This window comes from Piliocolobus tephrosceles, chromosome 14 (assembly GCF_002776525.5).
Source record: "Piliocolobus tephrosceles isolate RC106 chromosome 14, ASM277652v3, whole genome shotgun sequence".
Taxonomy (NCBI): domain Eukaryota; kingdom Metazoa; phylum Chordata; class Mammalia; order Primates; family Cercopithecidae; genus Piliocolobus; species Piliocolobus tephrosceles.
The window spans coordinates 22,532,534-22,556,249 of record NC_045447.1 but is presented as its reverse complement, the minus strand read 5'-3'; the positions used below and the strand labels follow the sequence as shown (position 1 = coordinate 22,556,249).

Below are 23,716 nucleotides of genomic sequence, written 5' to 3'. Positions count from 1 at the left end.
GGAGGGAGGGAGGGAGAGAGAGAGAGAGAGAAAGAAAGAAAGAAAGAAAGAAAGAAAGAAAGAAAGAAAGAAAGAAAGAAAGAAAGAAAGAAGAAAAGAAAAGAAAAGAAAAGAAAAGAAAAGAAAAGAAAAGAAAAGAAAAGAAAAGAAAAGAAAAGAAAAGAAAAGAAAAGAAAAAGACAGAGACAGATGGACAGGAAGGCAGGGTGACATGAAGAGGGAAGTAGTGTCCATGACCAAGAAAGAGAGAACAAGAAAGAAAAGAAGAAGAAACAGAGTGCAGAGGGGGAAATAAAAGTCCAGGCAGAAACAGTTTAAAAAGGAACAAAAGGAGAAAGCAAAGGAGAGATGTTACAAATATGGGAGAGGAGGCAGGGAAATAGGAAGAAAGAGAAGGAGGGGGAAAGGAGGGAGAGAGGAAGAGAGGGAGGGACACAGGAAGGAAGGAAAGGAAAAGGGAAGGGGAGGGAGAAAAGAAGGAAGAAGAGAAAGAAGGAAGGAAGGAAGGAAGGAAGGAAGGAAGGAAGGAAGGAAGGGAGTGAGGGAGGGAGGGAGGGAGGGAGGGAGGGAGGGAGGGAGGGAGGAGAGCCAGGGAAGAAAATCAATGGAGGGAGGAAAGGAGGAATGAAATGAAATAAAGAATGAAAAGTTCACAGTGGAAAGAAAAAGCCAGAACAGAGTAGCACAAGAACCCTATCAAGCCTCTCCTGGATTCTTTCCCTGGTGCGTCCTGGATAAACCTTGGGCTGCAGCCCAGGCCTCTGGTCAGCATGGAAGGTTTCCTCTTTGATCCCTTCTCACAGGAGCTGAAAGTCCCTTCAGGGTCCTATTTAGGAGGTGGCCCAACAGGCCCAGTGAGCAGGTTGGGTCACTGATGCTAAGAGAAAGCAGAAACATCTGATCTTAAGCTGAATAAAATTCTTTCACCTGGACTAGACCCTTGCCTCCCCAGTTGCCAGGGGCTGGAGATCGTCTCCTTGCCTCCATCATCTCTGGAAATGCACAGCCTCGGGCTGGGTGTGGTGGCTCACACCTGTAATCCCAGCACTTTGGGAGGCCGAGAAGGGTGGATCACGAGGTCAAGAGTTCGAACCAGCCTGGCCAATGTGGTGAAATCCCGTCTCTACTGAAAATACAAAAATTAGGTGGGCACAGTGGAGCATGCCTGTAGTCCCAGCTACTCAGGAAGCTGAAGCAGAATAATCGCTTGAACCCGGGAGGTAGAGGTTGCAGTGAGCTGAGATCACACCACTGCACTCCAGCCTGGGCAACAGAAGGAGATTGTGTCTCAAAAAAAAAAAAAAAAAAAAAAAAAAGGAAAAGAAATGCACAGCCTCTGAATTCATGAAAAGTTCATTTGAGACGGCCCCTTTCAAGCCCTCTTCTACAAATGGAGAAATAAAGGCCTCCAAAGTGGAAACCACTTGCCAAAGGCCCCATAGCTGCTGAGGGCCAGAGAAAGGATGACCCTCAGCAATCTCACCTCCTATCATCTGGACAAGCACTTTTGAAAGCCAGCCCTGGAGGACTCCTGATGACTTTCATGCTGTTTCCAGTAAATTCTGTGCTGATTTTTGGCACGAAGAAAGGAAATGAAGAGGGTAGGGTAGGAATGTAAATAAAGGGAAACATTGGGATTTCATCTAATATATAATTATAGTATCCATGGTGGTGGCCCTGGCTGCCTCTGTGATGTGCTTCCCAGGCTGTGCCCAGGAGAGGTGGTGTCCTGAGGGTGGTGGACAGGCCAGCAATGCTCCATCCAAGGCTCCCAGCCCCCTGGGCTTTTGGAATCGGATTGTTGGGCCAGGAGCCTGGACTTGTTTGCTGAAACACATGGGAGTCTGAGAGTGCTGGGAAACAGCTCAGCAGATGAGAGCTGGGAATCAAGGGTATCGCGCAAATGACAACGGAAGTCCATGCCTAGGGAGGAGCAGGGGTCCTCATGCAGACCCCACGTACAACTGTGTGTGTAGTGCTGTGAGGACAGCAGGGAAGGGACAAAGTTTGAAATTCAATGGTAGCCATGTCGCTTTTGTGTGAAAACTAAAAGTTTGTTTTCCATATTGTTTCCAACCCACTTGGGCATGGATCTTTGCATAAAAGATCCCTGCCCACAGCTTCCACTCTGACCCCTGTCATTGCTATATGCCCAACTCTTCTCATAATTCAGTGTGGCAATTTTCAGTTCAGGCAGTGGAGATAAACGGGCTGGAAATCTCCCTCGACTTACTAGCTCTGTGGCTGTAGTCAAGTTACCTAGCCTCTCTGTGCCTTAGTTGCCTTATCTGTTAAGCGAGAATAACAGCAACTACCTTAGAGAGTTGTTTTGAGGATTAGATTAAATAAGGTTTATAAGAAAGAAAGAAAAAGAGAGGGAGGGAGGGAAGCAAGCAAGGAAGGATGGGGAAGAAAGGAAGGAAAGAAGGAAGGAAGAAAGGGAGGAAGTGGGGAAGGAAAGGAGGAAGGGTAGGGAAGGAGGGAGGGAGGGAGAGAGGGAAGGGGAAAGAAGGAGGGAGCCAAGAGAGGAAAGTAGACAGAGAAAGATAGAAATAGAAACATAGAAACCTAGAGACAGATGTAGAGATATAGTACTGGACAACAGCCTGGCACATAGTGGGTGTCTCCTGAATATTTGGTAAGAAAGTGAGTAGGAAATTTTATATGAGTGAAGGGGAGAAGTCAGTGTCTACAGAATTTCCACATTGACTTGAAAATGTGTTCAAATCATTCAACAAATATTTACTGGATTCTTACCTAGTGTCAGTTACTGTTCTAGGTCCCAAGGATAGAGGATGAACAAGGCAGACACAGACCCTGGTCCAATGTCCTTCTAGTGAGAAAAGATATACAAAAACAAGTAATAGAGACTAAATCATTACAGTATTAGTGAGTACCATGGCTTTGTGTGTCTGTGTGCACGGCAGGCAGGTAGATACAAGTGGCAAAGGAAGGCATCTCTAAGAAGGCAACATCTAATCATGGACCTGAAGGAGAACAAAGAAACACACATGGAGGAGCCAAGGGAAGGACATCCCAGGGAAAGAGAACAGTAGAGGGAAAGACCTTGAGGAAGGAAGAGACTGGTGCACTCCAGCAAGCGTGCCTGTAGAGTGGTGAGTGGGGCCAGTGTGGGAGAAGAATGCCAACCTGCTGGAAGGCTGTGAACATATGGTGTTAGCAGAGGCCATCCCACGTGTGACTGCTTAGGTAATGTCTGTCATCACAAACAGTAGTCACAGTGGTTACTCCTCCTCCTGCTGCCATTTGGTAAGCACTGACAATGAGCTAGACATTATCTTGTCCTGTTTACATATTTCAGTTCACTGTATCCTCATAACCCTATGAAATAGATCCTATCATGATTCAGTTTTACAGATAAAAAACTGAAGCAGGCTGGGCATGGTTGCACATGCCTATAATCTCAGCACTTTGGGAGGCCGAGGCAGGTGGATGGCTTGAGCCCAAGAGTTTGAGACCAGCCTGGGCAACATGGCAAAATCCCGTCTCTACAAAAGATACAAAAATTAGCTGGACATGATGGCACATGCCTGTAGTACCAGTTACTCAGAGGGCTGAGGTGGGAGAATGGCTTGAGCCTGGGAGCTTGAGGTTGCAGTGAGCTGTGATTGCACCACTGCCCTCCAGAACCTCAGTGACAGAGCCAGACTGTCTCAAAAAATCTAAATGAAACAAAAAATCTGAAACAGAGTGGTGAAGAAACTTGCCCAAGGCCACACAGTGGGTAAAAACCCACCTCTGTCTGATTTCATGGGCCTAATTTAAAATTATGTGTGTGTGCTAGTAGTGGTTGCGGATGGAGATACACAAAGTCTATTGCCTTTCCTGTTGCTGCTTTTTGAAAAACATAGAGTGGCACTGATAACCCTTCACATGTATACACAATCTTATGAAAATATTGAAGCAAATTTCTGTCTACTATCCACTTTAATTTGGGGGAGGTATGACAAATTATCTCCATTTTATGGATGACAGTGATTATCTCCATCTTATGAATGAGAAGGATGAGGTGTGAAGCACCCCCACCTCCCATCTATAGGCTGTGATCTGAGTCTTTGGCCCCCAAGCCTGGTGTTCTTTCCATTGCAAACAGTGTCATTTGCAGTTAGGAAGTTCTCTTCCACTCATACCTCACCAGGTGCTTTGAACAGCACATGGGAGGGGAGGAGGGGAGGAGCAGGTGGGCATTAAGAATCAGCTTAGGTATGAATCTCAGCTCTACCCCTTCTCATTATGTGACACTGGGGAAAATGATTACTCCCTCAAGCCCCAGCTTTCCCACCTGTGAAATGGGAGAGGATAAAAATAACAATACCCTATCTATAGGTTTATCATGAGAATTGAATGAGATAGTACACATACCTTAGAATGGTTCCTGGCACATAGTGAATACTCAATAAAATACTATTATTACTAGCAGCATTATCCAGAAAGTCCTGGTGGTACTGGGCATCAGAACCTCTATTTGGAGTCTCCATTCCTACTTCAGTGTGCAAGTCTCAGGATTCACTGAACTTAACCTTTCCATGTCACAAATAACACTAAGACCAGAGGAGGGGGAAGAACTGACCCAACGTACCACTGAGAGCAAGTGTGAAAATTTCTGTCAGACTCCCAACCTCAGGCTTTTTTTCACAATGCCCTCCCTTCTCCAGAGCTTTGCTTTTTCTTCTACTCTTCCAACTCTACCCACCCCGCTAAGATAGAGCCTCTGGCCTAAGCCTCTGTTCCCACCGTGGATGTTGGCACTTGACTACTGTCCCCAGGCTCCCTTGGCATTCCTTTCATAGAGCTGAAGCCAGGGAGGTGAGGGCGGGTCTGGGGCAAGCCTCTGAATGTGTGGGAATGCATCCCCCACCCCAGGAATCAGGCCTGGTTGCTGCTGGCGTGCTTGCTGAGGACCCTTTGGCAGCCTTCCACAATTAGAGAAAGGCAAGGCAGCCAAGACAAGACAGAGGCTAATTACCTTGGGTAATAGGAAATTGGAGAGCAGCTACAAGAAGGGTGTCTGGGCCTCTGGCCAGGCAAGGGCAGGGACCATGGATGCCCAGCCAGGCCTGAGCCACTGGCCCTGAGTAGAGACTCCTGCTCAGGGTCACCCCTCAATTCCAACAAGCCACCCACGGCAGCAGGAGCTGGCCCTGCTGTCAGACCTTCCTGGGACCCTCTCCCTCTGCTGCTCTTGTTTGTTTTCATTCAAAAGCAAAACAAATGAAACAAACAAGGAAATTCAATTTAAACAGGGCACGGGTGCTGATGTTTCTGTTTTGTTACACCAGGGTGAGCTTAGGACAGAAAATCAGCCTTGACTTTCACTCATTCAATTATTCTTACCCTGTGGCGCTGTGTAAAGTTACATGGATGGAGGGGCTAAAGAAAAAATTTGCCTTCCTCTAGGTGGGGTGGAGAGAGAGAATTGGGGTTGGAATGGGGCCAGAGAGAGGGAGAGAGGCCAAATTTCAAGTAAAAAATAGGACCAAGAAACTGAGATACACTTACAGCAACATAAACTAAAATAATGAAGAAAAAGACAAAAAAAGGAATGGTAGGGAGAATGACAGACAGACAAAGACAGGAAGCCATACAGAAAATACTTACATGGAGAGGGAATAAAAGACAAAGAGAAACAGGCAGAGACACAGAGAGGCACAGTAGTGCAAAATAGATGTGAGAGAGCTAGAAAAGCTGGAAGGGCAGAAGCTCAGGAGAAGGAGAGAGGGAATGAAAACAAATCCCATGACAGAACTCATGAGCTAGAATCTCATGTACCTTGATTTTAAAGATGCTGACATTACAGAACAGGGAAGGAATCTGAACATTTAATCCAAGGTCCCAGAGGCAGAACTAATAGCAGGGCATGAGCCCAGATTCCCTGGTGGAGAGACTAGTCCTCCACTCTCCTGCCACCTGAATCCTTTAGAAGCATGGGTGCAGAATTTGGTGTCTGACTGTGCTTAACTAAAACTTGGGCCACTCTGAGACCTCTCTCCTCTGCATCAATCGTCTCCTCTCATTCCATTTCTCCCGAAAGGATTCTGGATGGTCGTTCCTTCCAAGGATAGTGGGACTCCAACTTGCCTGATAAGGGTCAGTTTCTCCAGAGCTGTGTGTGCTTAGAAAAGACACTGATAACCAGGGATTGAGAAGAAGAGTCAGGGGAGAAGAAGAAAGTGGCTAACACTTCCTGCAGGCTGCCTACGTGCCAAGAATTCAGGTAAGCCTTGTTTGTGGAGTTTTCAAAGTCAACCCTCTTCCCTACAACCCTTTGAGATAGGGACAATCATCAGCCTCTTCTTCCAGAGGTAGAAATTGTCTCATACAGCAGTGAAAAACCTGCCTTAGGGCAGGTTATGAGCATGCGTCAGAATCAGGGTTCACACCCAGCCCTGCCTGTCCTCAAGGCCTGTGCTATTTCTACTGCCACACACAGTCTTTTTGGCTCAAGAGGAAGAAGAATTTGGGTAAAAAACGAGCAAGCAGAAAATGAGAATCCCTAAGAACTGACACTGGAACTATTTTAAAACTCCAGACCGAGCTGGTCAGACTCCATAGGAGGAGAGCCGCCAATGGGATAAGAGACCGATCCAAACAACGCCCTGGTTCCTGGTCAGAGCGGCCTGGATCCCAGGGCCATTAACATCATCCATTTCAAAAATACATAAATAAAATAGAGAAGTGTTCAGAGTTAGAGATGACAAGCTCCTGACAAGCACATTTCCAGGACAGAGGAAGAAAGAATGTTCCATACTTTAAGAGGTGGAAAGGAGGGGTGGTGTCAGGCAGTGAGGAAAAGAAGGGGCAAAGGAAAGTGTTCATCACTTTTAAAGAATGTCAGCTGATTTGTCAGCTCTCAGTGTTAATTGCTTTCGGGATTCCATAAAACATTTCATTGCTCTCTACATAATGGGGCTGCAGGATTCCAGCCCAGATGACATCAAGCCCCTACAGTGTCACCCAGAGACAGGGTTACTCCTTCTGTATTAGTGAATAGCAATCACCCGACAGGACACTGTCCTTCCCTGCCAGATGCTATATCTTCTATCATTTGGTGGATGGATGGGAGAAAATTGAAATTATCACAAGGGCAACAACAGCAACACTGATAATAGCTAACACTTCTTAGGCTTCTACTGGAACCTCATCACTAGAGAGCTTTTGTCCATGATCCCATCGAGTCCTCCTGGGGTCCCAGTGAGCCAAACACCATATTATCCACATTTTCAAAGAGAAGGAATTGGAGACTCAGAGGGTTGGGCAGCTCACTCAGTGTCACAGAGCTGATAAAGGACAGGGTCAGGATTTGAATCCAGGTCTGTGTGTCTTTAGTCTATAACCCTAAGGAGGGGAGAAACCGGAAGCCATCTATCAGAAAATCTTTTGAAAATGCCATTCACTTTCTTCACAGAATTATAGTTTTCAGAGTTAGAGAGGACTTAATCACTCTTAATGTAGTCACATACTTGTGTTTCACTTCACACATGCAGTTATCCCAGAGCCCAAAGTGTTGGTGAGTGCTTATTGATTAAGAGTGTCTAGGGTTGTGCTCTCAAAGTCAGATCCCAATCTCACTACACCATCATGAGGATGGTGGTCATTCTTTAAGGCCTAAGGTACATCCTAAAACCTTAGTAAAATTTGCCCAGATGTCCCACTGGAAGACGTAGAATCACATATTTACTTTGAGGATTCCATTCCTAGAACATTCACTGCCCCCCAAGTGACTTAAGATAAAGCTTGGGTCCCAACATCTCAGAGATAGTAGGTTGCAGAGTCAGGGGCAGAAGACTCAATTGCCAGCTTTTTTGTCATTCTTGAGTTTGGTGACCCAACACATTGGTTGTTACCAAGGGGCCTGAATATATTAAGTGTTCAAAAGGGTGAGGAAGAGGGAGGGAGAGGAAGGGGAAGATGGGTTGTGTTTTGAGGTGAGCAAGGTTCACAGATTGTGGAGGGACTAACACTTATTGCGCACATGCTTGGAGATACCAAGCCAGGGTGTTTCTCGTTTAATTATCACACATTTCTACAAGGTGGGTTTTATTATTTGTTTTACAAAGGCTTTATAAGAGACTTATGGGGTAAAGCAACTTATCTAAAGTCACTTAACTAAAAATGTCAAAGCAAGATTTGAATCCATAGTCTGTGGCCTTTCTCACAATCATTAGGTTATGTTATCTGAGGATAGGACTTCTGTCTTAGTCTCATTCATATCCACAGTGCTTAGCACAAGACCAAAACACAAGAAATACTCAGCAAATGTCTACTGAATAAGTAAATAAGTTATGAATGAGTGAACGATTGTGTGAATGAAGTAACTGATGAATGAATAAATTAATGTAATGAAGGAATATAAGAGTAGGTGAATAGATGGATGAAGAGATGCATGAATGGAGGGAAAGAGGGAAGAAGGGCAAGAGGGAGGGAGGAATAGAAAACAGATAAATCTTTGGACAGATAGATAGTTAAATGGAGGAAAGAATGAATCTCTGAATGGCTAAATACAGTGATAAATAAATGAGTTGAATAACTGGTGAATAAACAACTTCAGCTTTCTAAGTTGATAAGGGAGGTGGCCTATGGTTCCCTAATTAGGGTACATAAGGAGAGTTGGTCTATGAAACTCTATGTTATAGCTTATGATGGTTGCATCCAGATCTAAAACCAACACTCACTGAGGTAGGAAACAAAAAGTAACAAATGAGCTCCTTTTCTCTTCCAAGGCTAACAAATGAAGCTCAGAGTGACTATCTCTTGCATCTTCGGAAGTTTGAATGCAGTGATTCCAATGTACTCTACAAAGGAGTGATAATTGCACTATTTTTAAAAGGCCAGCTGGATCTATTAATAAAAAGTATATATTAAATATATATCGGCATATATATCTCAGTATGCATATTTCAGTGTGTATGTGTCTATATATCAGATATACTAATCTAATATTTAAAGAGAAGAAAGGATACAAGAGGTAAAAGACCACTAGGCAGAGATCCCTGTCCCAACCATTCTTGATAACTTGATCAGTGCTCTTGAGTAAACACTCTTCTCTCTCTGAGCTGCAGATTCCTAATCAGCAGAAGGAATGGTTTGAAATTTCTGGTCTCTCTGGGCACTTCAGCACTCATCTGGTGTGATTCTGTGATCCATTGTGGCATACTTCTCAAACGGACACTTCTAAACCTTAGAATCTCAAGTTGCACATACAGGCTAGCTAACAAAACATTTGGCTGGCCTGCATAGAATAACTCATGCCATTCCTCTTAGGCTTAAAATCATCCTGTCTGCTTCATGGTCCCCACACAACCAACACATCTTACTTGTAGAGACCGTCAGGCTCCAGACACTTGAAGATGACCGAGTAGATACTGACTTCAGGGACCTCTCCATGGCTTCGACCAGCTGCTACACAAGATGTGCCCAGGCCAGAGAGTAAGTCATCAGCAAAACTCAGGAATTCTCCTGGAGGGAGAAAAAGAAAGATGAACTCCCCAGCTCAGGCCATAGTGAGCGCATGTTTTTGTTGTCATTCAAACCTATCAAATGTCTGGATACCATTATCAAGAAAAATAATGGATAGAAAAAGCAAAATATATGACAATGACACAGATTTGTATTTAGCCTTGATGACTCTTTGTTCATATTTATGCACAATTTTTTCATCCATCAAGTGGAAATACTAATACCTACCTTTATAAGATTGTAGCAAGGCTCAAATGAGATAAATTATTGTGTAATAAAAATGCATGAAAAGGTAGTAAGGATATTATGCTTTTTTTTCTGTAACTACTCTGGCCTTGTCACTGCCATTCACTCCCTCTTAACTCCTTGAGCAAGACTCCTCTTTCTCAGAATTGCATTTTCCTTCTTTGTATAACGAAGGAACTGGACTAAAGATGTAAAATAATTTTCATGCCAATTTGCCAATGTTATGCATGGGTACTGGATTCATGGAGTGTTATACTGAGATGCACAGAGACCAGCTAAGGAGGAAAGAGTTCTGTGATTGATTAGTGATGAAGGTCATGGAACCTTCATCGTGTACAGGATGTACATGATGTCACGGAACCTTCACCATGTACAGGACGGAACAATGGGAGACTATGTGCCACATATTTGTAATCCTCAAACTCCATCACTTCTTTAATTTACTTTAAATCTAACCATTGGGTTTTAAGTAGTAGTGGAAGTTTACTAGAAACAGGACTAATAAAGAAGTCTAGGAAGTAAAGAAAACTAGAAAGAATAACTGAACATCTAGACTCTTGGGATCTAGTCTTAGTTCTGCTGAGAATTTGCTGTATAGTCCTGGACAACTAAATCCTCATTTTTTGTGCTTTAGTTTTCTCCTCTGCATGGTGAAGGTGCTAGAATCATTTTTAGGATTCCTGAAAAACTAAGATAAAAATATAGATATGAACAAAAATTAAGTTATAAGGACAAACACTGCAGTACTATTTATACTAGCAAGAATGTGGAAACAGCTAAATGTCCAGCTATATAGAAATGGCTATATCAATTGAGTTCAATGATGCAATAGGCTCTTTTATAGTCATTAAAAATAATTTGTGGAAGAATATCAAAGGGTATTTATGACATAATGTGAAGTTACAAAAACAGGTTACACTATTACAAAGTAATCTCATTTTTGTAGAAATTTTATATGCACATGCATTTAAAAACAGAAGGAAGAAAAAAACAAAAGTTTAAGAATGACTCTGGAGAGTGACATAATGGGCACTTTTTCTATCTTATTTTTGTTTATCTCTATTTTAAAAATTATCTTCAATAAACATATATTGCTTTTGTAAACCATAAAAATATCAATAAAAATTACTTAAAAATAGATAAAGTAAATGGGCCAGACTAAACGGCCTCTAAGTTACCCTCCAATTCTAAAATTGGATGATCTAGGAAAAAAACTGACATATGAGGTATTTTTGTACCACACAGTATAAAATGATATGAGGCCTCTCAACCGTTGTTTTCTTCTTTTCTTCTTGCCTGATAGAGAGTTCCTCAGAGCTCTATTCATGTATAACCCCAGTAATAAACCAGAAAAGGATGCCAGCTCCATTACATCCTCTCCACCTGGGATTAAGAACAAGAAAATGTCATGAAACCATAAAAGAACAACAGTGTTGGCTCGTGTTTCAGAAGACTAGTACTCAGCAGCCTGGGGATGCTTCTCTACCAAGGAACTGATTGAGCAGAATATACAGATCACTTCCTGTTGGTCTTTCAAAGAAAAGTTTCATTATTTTATTTATTTATTTATTTATTTATTTATTTTCTTTCTTTTTTTTTTTTTTTTTTTTTGAGACAGGGTCTCATTCTGTTGCCAAGTCTGGAGTGCAGTGGTGCAACCTCGGCTCATTGCAGCTCTGCCCCGCAGGCTCAAGAGGTCCTCCCACCTCAGCTTCCCAAATAGCTGGGACTATAGGCATGCACCACCACACCAACTGACTTATGTATTCTTTGTAGAGATGGGGTCTTACCCTGTTGCCCAGGCTGGTCTCAAACTCCTGAGCCTTGGCCTCCCAAAGTGCAGAGATTATAGGCATGAGCCATTGTGCCTGGCCCAAAAGTTTCATTCTTAAAGAAAAACAGTTTTAAAAAGAAGAGTTTCATTCTTCCTCTTACAATGAATCTTGCAAGACTTATCTGACTGAATTGGCCAGATGCACCTGGGATTCAGCCGAACAACAATTCTAGAAGGTATTTGCTCCTATAGTCCAATAGAACAGGTCTGATGGGTACTGTTTTTCGGTTTCCATTTTTCACAAAGATAATATATGGTTCATAGACTTGACATGTAGATGCTAGATTTAGGATCAAGTGTCTAAATCAGGGTAGTGTTGGCAACAGGCAATTTCAGCTGCTACTGCAAGGCAGATCTGAGACTGAGTACTATTTCCACCATGGGTTGCACGTCCTTAAACTTCTCAATGTCTCCATTTTTCTTTTTGTTGCAAGGAGTTGACAGCGCTGTCATGCATTTGGAGTCTACAAAGTAAAGCCAAGGGTCTAGAAAGAGACAAAGATGCCTAGAACCAGAGATTTGTCTGGAAAATGAAGACATGAATGAATCTTTTATTCAGCACAAATTTTGGCATCCCACACTTCTTCTGTAGGCCTCTTATATCAGGTTCTTTCACAGTACAACCAGAAACTAACAATATGTCCATTTCAAAAAATATCACAAATTCCAGAGCAATGTATGTGATAAAAAGTTAAAAAAAAAAAAGGTGGGGGGGGGGTGCGAGAAGACATGGGATTATTCACTAGATGGAGTGAGGGTCTTATTTCACTTGGTTTCTCAGGATTCCAAGTCTGGCTATATGTTTGTTTTCTTTGAGCTTGGATCCATGTCTGTCTGCTTTTCAATTTGTTTCCAGATAGCCAATGAGAGAGTTGGATCTTCATGAGCGTATTCGTCATTCTCATAGTTCATAGCAATTCTTCACAGTTCTATGAAGAAATACTTGAGACTGGGTAACTCATAAAGAAAAGAGGTTTAATTGACTCTGCATGGCTGGAGGGGCCTCAGGAAACTTACAATCATGGCAGAAGGCACCTCTTCACAGGGCGGCAGGAGAGAGAATGAGTGCCCAGGGAAGGGGGAAAAAGCCCCATATAAAACCATCAGATCTCATGAGAGCTCACTTACTATCACGAGAACAGCGTGGGGGAAGTGCCCCCATAATCTAATCAACTCCCACGAGGTCTCTCCCAGGACACATGGGGATTATGGGAACTACAATTCAAGATGAGATTTGGGTGAGGCGACAGCCAAACCATATCAATGAAGGAATTCAGTATGTTTGTGGCCTGTGTTAATTACCTGTCTTTAGATGAAAAGATGGCTGACATTCATTTTCAAATGGGAATAGCTTTCCAGATATTTCCATGAATTTCAGAATAATTTGGACCATGGATACAAGCCCCATAAACATGTCAGGTCAGTAAGGTTGGCATGATTCTATGTTCTGAAAAATTCTAAGGTTTGCAGGTTTAATTCAAGTGAAGAAACTGGCTCACCTGCAGTATATGCAGTATAACTAATCATACCAAGATCATTATAAGGATATTTAGTGCTCAGTTCTAGTCACAACTGTATGAATAATCATCTTCAAATGAAAAAGTTAAAAGGAAGGCAACTGACATCTAGTACATACTTTCCTTTTTTCCATTTAATCCTCACAGCAATCTAACAAGTTAGATTTTATCATCCCCATGGTAAAGCTGGGGTTAATGTTGCAGTTAAAAAGGAAGAGAGCTGAGATTAGAATCCCTATTTTTTCAGTTCCAAAGACATACCTTTTCTTTTATACTATGCTGCCTCCTAGAGAAAGTTTGAAAATGATAGTATCAGAAAGGGAGGTTTCTCAATGCTATTCAATTTGCAATTGAATTCCTGCCACTCTCTTAGCTAGAGGAATGAGACAATAAAAGAAATGGTCCCTGACCTTCTACAGCTTGTAATCTGACAACAGGAATGGTTGTTAAATACAAGAACAAACCTATAAAGTAAATTGTAAGATTGCTTTTTTTGGCACTGGATTTCAGAAGGTTTAAATGCAACTTAGATGAAGACAGGTGAATGAAGTAATCCCCCAGTGTTCTTCCTCACCCAGTGGAGGGGGTACTAAGAAAGGCCTGGGGGCTTCTCTATGCACAAATGCAAATCAATGCAATTCAACACATGTATTGTGGTTCCACAATATAACATACTCCGCATCTGGCAACCATACAATTGAATGAGCAATAATATACAGAGCAGTGGTTAAGAGCCTGGGCTTTCAGTTTACTCTGCCTAGGATTAAATCCTAGTACTCCTTCACTTACTGCTTGTCTTGGACAAGCTCCTTAACTCTGTATATCTATATTCTTATATGTAAAATGAGGAGAATCATAGTATCTAACTTACAGAGTTGCAAACATCATATAAAATACTGTATACTGGAAAACAGTAAGAGCTTAAAATGTGTATTAACTATCACTGTTTTTGATTTTCTTATTCTTTTTTTATTTTTCTTTTTTGAGAGTCTTTCTCTGTCACCCAGGCTGGAGTGCAATGGCATGATCTCAGCTCACTGCAACTTCCACCTCCCGGGTTCAAGCAATTCTCCCACCTCAGCCTCCCAAGTAGCTGGGATTATAGGTGCCCACCACCATGCCTGGCTAATTTTTGTATTTTTAGTAGAGATAGGGTTTCACCATGTTGGCCATTCTGGTCTTGAACTGACCTCAGGTGATCTGCCCGCCTCAGTTTCCCAAAGTGCTGGGATTACAGGCATGAGCCACCATGAACAGCCTTGTTTTTCTTATTCTTGTTTTCAACAAAACAGAGTAGAGATAAGGACTCTTAAAGATATATTTTTATCCAAGCTTCTGCTTTTACAGGTGACAAAACTGAAGTTCATAGAAGGAATGTGACAGGTCCATGCCCATACACTCAACAGAAGGAGATTTGGAACAAAAACTTTGTGTCTTGACTCCTGGCATCTGGGAGATAACCTGTACCAGCCAACCTATGAGATAAAATCACTGAGAATTGAAAATCTCTCAAAGCTAACACAGGAGCCCTTCCTCCCCAATTTCTGACCACTTTATTCAACATGAATGTGATATACAGTCCCTGGGCAATTACTATGCACCAGACACTGTGCTAGGTACATGGTTCCTCCTTGCCATCTTCTTAAGCCTGGAATTTCTGAGAAAGACACAAAGTCTCCAAGAGACAGGAGTTTAGTATGTTTCTAATATATCATATATTTTAACAGTAGTTTGCAGATTATAACATAGAGAACTCCAGGGGCAAGGATGAACACTAACAGGAGAGAGATTGGGGCCAGTCTTCCATATACTCACACTGACCTTCAACTAGATCAACTCTAGTTTGATCTCTTTTATATACTAATGGTCCATGTTTTTATTTAGTTTTTTACAAAACTGTTTATAAAAGTTGGTTTTAAAGTTTCAGTGCTTAAAGTGTTTGAATTCCAGAACTGTGCTATATTCTCTGAGAGAAATACAGAGGCTTGGGAATGCTACACCTTAATTCAAGGATTTGCAGCTACTCAGGGGCAGAATCCAGAATCAAGCCCATTGTCTTGTATCTGAGCCCCATGCACCTTTCACTAGAACACTCTACCTGGGAGGCCTCTGTTCCCACCTCCCTGGTACCTTGTTAGGGTCTTATGGTAGAACCCTCCTAGAACCCAGGCTGCTGCCTCTGCCTCACCCAAGTTCGTCCAAGTCTCTAACATTCTTTTCCTGTTTTTCTTTCCTTGAAAACAGATAGGGAGTTGGAAGTCGCTGTACAGGAATGTGCCTGTTCCCCATTACAGCTCTTCTGGGGCTGTAACCCGAGTGGGCTGGGGCCAGACCCCCACACATTTCTTTATCCACTCAGACTCTAGCCTTGCTCTCATTACCTTCTGCAGAAAATGTTAATCATGATCCTGCTGCAGCTTCAGAATCAACCCGACAAAGCATGGATCAATTTTTCTAGAGGCCCCACCCTCTATCCCTCAATTCCCTCTCCCTCTCCTTTCAGCAGTCCCTCAATCCTTCTCCTTGTTTCCCCTCTCTCTCTCTTTCTCCCCTCACCCTCTTGCTTCTGAATGAGTTGAGGTCACAGTCAAAGCTGGCCACAAGAGCAAATTGAAAACAGGTTGCGAGAAAAGCAGCAAAGAAATTCCAGAATGAAAGGAGCAGTGGGAGTGGGGAGATGTGGGGGTGGGGACAGCTAGCCTTTTAGCCCAGGTGAGGAGAAAGGTCCCCAGCTCAGGGCTCCACACTCTTTTCGGGAAACACCAAGCGGATTTAGGAGTCACCATTCTGGGCCTGGCCTCTCTAACCTCCAGATGCTCTTTGTCATGGTGCCCAGGGAGAAGCACAGCTCTCTCTGCATTTCCTTTACTTGGGCACCTGTAGCAATTCATTATGAGAATGTGTCAGGGACAAAATGCATCTTTGAGGGCCTCACATCTATCAGCTGCAGTTGGTTTGTTTCTTCTGAAACATGGTGTTATTTTAAATCTGAAGAAGCAGTGTGTAGTGATCCTCACCTTTATTGTAATGGCAGTAGGAGGTAGTGGAAAGACAGTGGGTTTTGGGGAGCAGATGACACCTAGTTTTGAAGCCAGGCCTTATGTAGAGATGGATGATTAAACTCTCAGAGACTGCTTCTTCATCTGAAAAGAAGATGATCCTATCCATTTCAGAGAGTCAGGTGAGGATTGAGTAAGATAATATTTATAATATTCCTGATACATGAATAGCTTACAAACATTACTGCTCCCCTCATCCCTGCTCCCTCAGGTCTGAATAATTTGTCTGATGGCAAAATTTTTAGTTATCACACTCAGTCGCTTTTAGGTGCATTACATCATATCTAACTCCCTAAAATCTTCCTGTTTTTTTTGCAGAAAGAAGTCATTTTGGATGGAAGGAAGGAATGAAATAAGAAACAAAGAAAGAAAGGAAGCAAAAGGAGAGGAAATGAAAATGTTATTTGGCTTTTATTACACGGCATCAACAATGCTAGACATTTTTACTTATATTGTCTTGGTTATATATTCAAAACAATCCATCTTGCTTAAAATTCAATAAAACCTAATGACTTCAGTGAGTTGTGCTTCTGCAGATGAGGAGACAGTTTCATCTGTAGATAACTTTCTCACAAAAATCTACCTAGGAATGGCAGAGTAAAGGCTGAAGTCAGGATATTCAGTACCCAAAATCTGTGCCTTCCCTACTACACATTTCCCTCCAGACTGCGAGATGCCTGGGGCGGGAATTTTGTTTCAGTCACCCCTGTGTTACTGGTATCCAGCATAGGGCTGATGACGCAGCTATTTACTGAATGCTGTGACACTGAATTTCAGTGGTTGAAGCCTGGATCTGCTCCCATTTACTCAACATCAGCACCTGGCATTAGAACTCTCTCTTGGGATAGCCAGGCTGCCTCCTGCATAACCTTTCAGGAGTAAATAGGACACAAATAATATAGGAAAGGAGGAAATGACGTAAAGATAAGGGCTCCAAAAAAGGCAACAGTGATCTAGCAAATACCTACTGAGAGTTCCCGTGTGCCAGGCATCGTGCTGAGCCTTCAGGCTCATCCTTATGCCTGCCCTCTGGTGGACATCTGCTGGTTTGACTGGCTATAAAGGCACGCCTCTTTCTACCAATAGCACCTGTTTTCCTTCGGGGAACCAGCTCTCCCCCAATCTCAGTGTAAACAATTTAGGTAGAGCTAAGGACCCTTCTATCCTTCAGAGACTGGCACGTGATCAATGGCCAGACATTTCATGTCAAAGGCCAAAAATACAAGTGACCTAGGCTTAATCAATCAGACTAACTCCAGGAACAGACACCAACCAAGTCCTGATGACATTATTTGAAGCCCTGGACCCAGTTGTGCCTGAGGTCTACATCTACCCTTGGGTATTTCAGATACATGAGTTACTATTTTTCCATTTTTGCTACTTTCCATTTGTTTTCTGTTCCTTGCAATCAGGAGTTCTCTCAGATACAAATCCTATGAGGTATGTTTTATGATTGCCATTTTATAAATGAAAAAATAATGCTCACAGATCTAAATCAAGTTGTCCAAAGTCATACTCTATCTAAATAAGAAGGCTGGAATTCAAATACAAAGCTGTCATACTCCAAAATCTGAGCCTTTCCTACCATAAAACGCTGCCTAGGGTGAGGGATATAAAGACTACTAATCAACAAGAATTCATGGGATATCTCCAGTGTCCTGCTTCCTCCAGCCCCTTCCTCCTCACTGCCTGGGCTCCTTTCCTCACTTGCTCATTCCAGCCATGCTGACATTCTTCCTCCTCCTCTAACATGCCAAACGTACTCCCACCACAGGGCTTTTGCACCTGTGGTTTCCATGGAGCCCTCTTCCCTTGTCATTGTATGGCTTACTCTCTCTCCTTTCCCAAATCCTTACTCAAATGTCACTTGCTCAGAAAGGCCTTCTCTGGCCACTCGGTCTACAGGAGCATTCACTATCACCCTTTACCCTCTTTACTCATTTATCTTTACAAAATTTATCACTGTCTTTCATATATTGATGGATTGATATATTGCCTGTATCCCCTGCTGTAAGCCCTGTAAGAGAATTTATTCACTTAGAATGGTGCCTGTACACAGCAGGTTTTCCATAAATATTTATATAGTGAGTGAATGTATCTGCTGTGTGCTGCAAACTGAGCTGATTGCTGGGAGCACAATCATAAAGAACACTTTTGTTTGAATTCCCTGGAAAGCAGAGCTTAAGAACAATGGCTTGGGCGCAGAAGGTTTATTTGGGAAGTGATTCCAGGGAGCAGGCAAGGGGTAAAGGGCAGAGTAAGACAGGGAAGAGAAAAAGTCAATATAAAGGCACATCTTCAAGTTTGCTGTTGGACAAGATGGGACCTAATTTTTCAGGAACCTTTTAAGGAGGGAACAAGATACCCCCTAGAATTGTCTGGCTGGAAGTCGGGGAGATGGAGCACTTATCTACCAGTTCCTGATTCCCATTGGTTGAGTCCTATTTTAGTCTATTCTCATGCTGCAATTAAAGACATATCTGAGACTGGGTAATTTATAAGAAAAAGAGGTTTAATGAACTCACAGTTCCACATGGCTGGGGAGGACTCAACATCATGGTGGAAAGCAAAGGAGGAGCAAAGACACACCTTACATGGTGGCAAGCAAGAGAGCATGTGCAGGGGAACTGCCCTTTATAAAACCATCAAATCTCTTGAGAATTATTCACTATCATGAGAACAGCACAGGTAAAACCTGCCTCCATGATTCAATTACCTCCCACCAGGGTCCCTCCCATGACACATGGGGATTATGGGAACTACAATTCAAGATGAGATTCGGTTGGGTAAACAGCCAAACCACATCAAGTCCCTCACCCACAAGTGTAATTACCCCACACTTTTTTAAAGTTGTACTTGCACACAGGCCTAGGGAGCTCCTTCAATCTCTCATAAGGCTGTGGGGCAGAAAGTGCAAGTGTGCATCTGAGGTCACTGGCAGCACAAAGTGAGCCTGAGTGTGCACAGAGCTGCTCACCACAGCTGCAGCTGAAATAGCCACGGGCCAAGAGGATATGGCATGGTCCCAGAGGCATCTGCTATAAAGATACAGTCTCTGCCTTTAAGGAGTTTGTAGAAAGAGCAACTGACTTGTCTTCCTTTCTGAGGTCTAGGACAAAACTTGTTAACCTCACTATTCAAAGAGTTCACAAGCAGTTATCAAACACCCTCTAGGTGCCAGGCAAAGGACTACAACTGTGGTCACAGCTCTGAACCACAGGAGCAAAACCTCTTCCCTGTGATGCTCACATTTTGCAAGGGAGAACAGCAAGGATGGCTTTTACGTGCAGCCAACCAAGAAGTCCTGCAAATTATGATTAATACTGAATTTAATAGTATTAACCTCAACATTAATATGCACTTGGCTTATAAAGCCTTCCTTTTTCTACAGCTGGATTAATTAGAGCCATAAAAGCCCTCGTCATCCCCACTGTCTCGAGGACAAATGATGCTAATGCATTTGGCTGCAGTGGGTATTGCTAACATGTGTGAGGAAAGCTGATTTGGGGACCAGACTGGGGAGAAGGGGGAGGGATGAAGGAAAGCCAAGTTCCCCTCCCCCTCCATCACTCTTTAAGGACCACAGTGTGAGTTCACTGCCTTTGAAGCACTCATCCATGGAGGGTTTTCTTTTCCCTTTTTAAAATTCCATTCCCAAATGTTATATCATTGTAAAGTGGAAAGAACCAACTGTACAATGTGCTTACCATCAGATTCTCAGTTCCCCTAATACTTCCAACTTTCTCTGGGTCAAACACTTCATTCAACATCTCCCTCTCTGTACAAAAAGGCAAAAACCATGAGGTTGCTGACGGTGGGCCCAAGGAGCCCCTCTGTCCATTAATGTGATGAAAAAGCATAGTATCTGGTAGAGTTGAAGTTATTATTCTTATTTTGTGAAGAACAAAAGAGAGGCTCAGAGAGTTAAGGCAAGCTGTCCAAACACACAGCTACTACCTAGCAAAGCTAGAACTTGAACCCAGGTTGATCCAATTCCAAAGCCTGTTGTTTTTCCACCACAACAGGAACTTCTTAATTGCTCTGTCTCTGTGAACTTCAGTCTCCTTGTCTCTAAAATAAGGATTTCAGGGCCAGGCACAGTGAGTGGCTCATGCCTATAATCCCAGTTCTCGGGGACACCAAGGCAGGAGGATCACTTGAGGCCAGGAGGTCAAGACCAGCCTGGGCAGCATAGCAAGACCCCATCTTTAATCCATTAAAGGCTTTATAATCTGCAAAACATGATGCATACGTCAGTAGTTGTTGTTAAGGAAAATTCTCAGTGCCAGGTAAGGTAATAAAAATGCCAGGTCAGTACTTCTGATATGTATGCCAATGTTCAGCTCCAAGGACATAGCAGGGCACAAAAAATGTGATAGTGAAGGATCTTTAATAACCTGGACACATAGCCATCTTAAGTGCGGAAGAATTTGAATGCCAATAAGCTAACTCACTTCACACACAGAGAAAAAAGTTGGGGTATGAGGATGCTATGCTGCAGGAAAATGTAGTCCTGAGATTAGAGCTTCCGCAACTCTTCTCTAGTTCTCTAAAGAGCTGGCTGCTTCTGTTCCATCATCTCAGCTGAAGTTCCATCCCTTTAGAATCCTCTGCACCTCCCCAACTAATGCAAACCCAAACTGCCTACTCTCAGTTATGCCCCACCAGAGAACTCTTGATTGTATTCCAAGCACTAGTGATAATTTGCAGTTACTGTGTTTGTCAGTTTATTTACCTCTTTATTTGCTTTTTATTATGAAAATATTAACTTCATTAGTTTAGGAGCCTTGCCCATCTTGTTCATGATTTCTCCAGTGTCTAGCAGAGTGTGGGGGCCACAGGAGCTATTTATTAAAGGTCGATTGAATGAATCAAGGCAAGGGTGATGCTGGAGAGGTAACTCATGACTCAGTCAAGGTTTTGTAAACATGTGTGGACAACTGATGTTCATCCCTTAAGTTTTTGCTCATACCTGATGTCTTTCAAAACGCTCTTCTTGGTCACTCTTTGCTTTCACCCGGCAAAATTTAGGGCCCCTCAACTGAGTCCCCACAGCTCCCTGTGTCCCTCGCTATTAGAGTCCGTAACTCATTGTCCTATAATTACATATGTAGTTGTCTTCCTCCTCTCATGCACTGGGAGGATTATGGAAAGGTACCTGGCCTGTCTTAGTCACCACCTGAGCCCTAGTGCCTAGGCTTATGCAGAACAAGTGAGTCAATGAACAAGCATGGCTTCCTTTACCCACTGGAAGAAAGTCCATGGGGTGGAAGATTGGGGGATGCTAGGACCTCACTATGCATCAACCTTGGAGTTGTGTTGGAAACAGCAATCCCATGAGGCCACTGGGTCTTATGCAAAAGAGCACTGGGTAGAGACTCAGTGCCCCTACCTCCTTGTGAGATTCTGTACAAATAAGTTCATCTCCTCATCCACCAAAGCACATGACCATAATAGAAAGAATGCTCATCAAGTTCTCCACCAGCCTTTACCTGATTCAGTCTTGCAACTCACCCAACTCCTGTTTATTTTCCTCTATATTTCCCTATCACTTTATCTATCTGCCAGACACCACACCCCAGGAAATCTCCCTAATTGATATGATTGTTTATTGATGCCTGACAAACCATGGAGTTTCTGCCCAGCCTCACCCTTTGCTACAGCACCTCAGCCACCCACACTGGCTACCCATTAACCCTTTGACTTTTCTATCTCTGTGTAGTGAGGACTGCCCTTCTCTTTCCATTGCCCTCTCCTTTTGTAAAATCCTTTTTAGTTTACAATGTATGCCTCCACCACCTTATTAAATTTAAGCTTCACAAGTGCATGATGAGGTGGGCACAGCACGATGGAATTGAAAATTTCCATTTAGGGGAAGTTGAATCTTAGGAAAGGAATGTGGGTAGCTGAAGACGTACTGGAACCAGATCACACATTTCTAATCCCTGATCCTGTGCTGCTGTAACTCTAACTTGTGCTCTTGTCTCCTCATCCAGGCTGTGAGCTGAGCCATGACTAATATAGTCTTACAGCCACCCCCTGCAGTGGCTAACAAGCAACCCGCCCTTACTGTGCCCCTCTACACATGTTAGGCAATTCAATTCACTAAGACACTGATATCAAATCTCCTTTGAGAGGGAAAAGAAGCAGAACAGACAATATTGTGCTCAGCCCTGGATTTGAATTCTGGCTTTGCTAAATGACTCTAAGCAAGTTACATCATCTTTTTAAGCCTCATTTTCCATATCTGTAAACTGAATGTGAGAATATCTATCTCTAGGGAATCAATGAATTCAAATGAGAATTAATTTCGATAGTGTATGGGAAGTACCTAGCACACTGCCTTGCATATGGCAAATAATAAACAGCAGCTTTGCTATTATCACTATTATTATAAAAAATACCAATTCATGAAACACTTTGCATGGGGTAAGCAGAAAGGAAAAACTCAACAAACTAGGGAAAGTGAATTATCCTCATGTATTTCGCACTTTTTGATCCTCCCAAACCAGAACTGCACAAACTATGTGTCCCAAGATTAAAAACAGCTGAATGCCCAAACTTCCCTCCCTTTTCTAAATATACACTTCAAAGTCTGCCATTAACTAGTAGCTGGGATATCTTCAGTAGATAAGGGAGACTGTTTGTCTATTTTCTTCTCCCCTAGGGTAGGAGAAGAACCCAAGCTCCAAACCCAAGTCTGACCAGTACTCCCCAAAGACAATCTCTGGGAACCCAAACGCACCACTGGGATTGAATGAGGTCCTGAGCCCATCCCATTCCTCACACTCACTTCTCCTCCATACTCGCACTTGCACACACACAAAAAGCACATCCCCCTTCCCACTCCATCCCTGGAGGCAGAAAGCCTCCAGAAGGGTGGGGAAAAGGCCTGGGCAAAGATGAGTCAGGTTTTCTGGTCGTGCAAGCAACACCATTTAACCAGGCTGAGGTGAATCATTGAGAAGGAGGTGGGACCTGGGAGGTGGCAGAGAGAGGTAAATTTCCAAATGTGTGTGCGTGTTATGTGTATGTGTATGCGTGCATGTATGTGTGTGAGAGAGAGACAGAGAGACAGGGACAGAGAGGCAGAGAGACATAGAGACACACACAGAGAGACAGAGAGAGACACACACAAAAAACAAACACAGAGAGAAGGAGACACATGACACACAGACACAAACACACACACACACACAAAGAGAGAGAGAAATAGAGAAAGAGACCAAGAGAGAACTACAGCCAGAAAATACCCAGAAAGACTGAAGCAGAAACTGAGAGCCACAGTGAGAGACAGAGGAGAAATGGAGAAAGAAAGAGACATAGATATGAACACATAGGGCCAGAGACAGAGAACCAGAAATAAAAATGCAGAAAAAAGACAGTCAGAGAGAAGTGGGTAGAAGGTGAGAGACTCAGAAAACAGAGATAGAAATAGAGAGACATAGACAGGAGTTGGTGAGGAGACAGAGAGAGAGAAACAGAGAAAATTGGAGTCAGAAAGACCAAGACCAAGGCAGACAAGGAAAAAAGAAGGAAGGAAGGAAGGAAGGAAGGAAGGAAGGAAGGAAGGAAGGGAGGGA

General features: G+C 43.0%; 1 protein-coding gene across 7 annotated transcripts in view; it reads right to left on the bottom strand.

The window, feature by feature from the left end:
* Positions 1-23,716, bottom strand: part of ASTN2 (astrotactin 2) — a 997,023-nt gene that overhangs the window by 64,469 nt on the left and 908,838 nt on the right. For all 7 annotated transcript variants that reach the window (XM_023223654.2, XM_023223656.2, XM_023223655.3 and 4 more), the window contains one exon: positions 9,336-9,477. In XM_023223654.2, the coding sequence (XP_023079422.1) occupies positions 9,336-9,477 (142 nt within the window). The remainder of the gene's footprint in view (positions 1-9,335; positions 9,478-23,716) is intronic.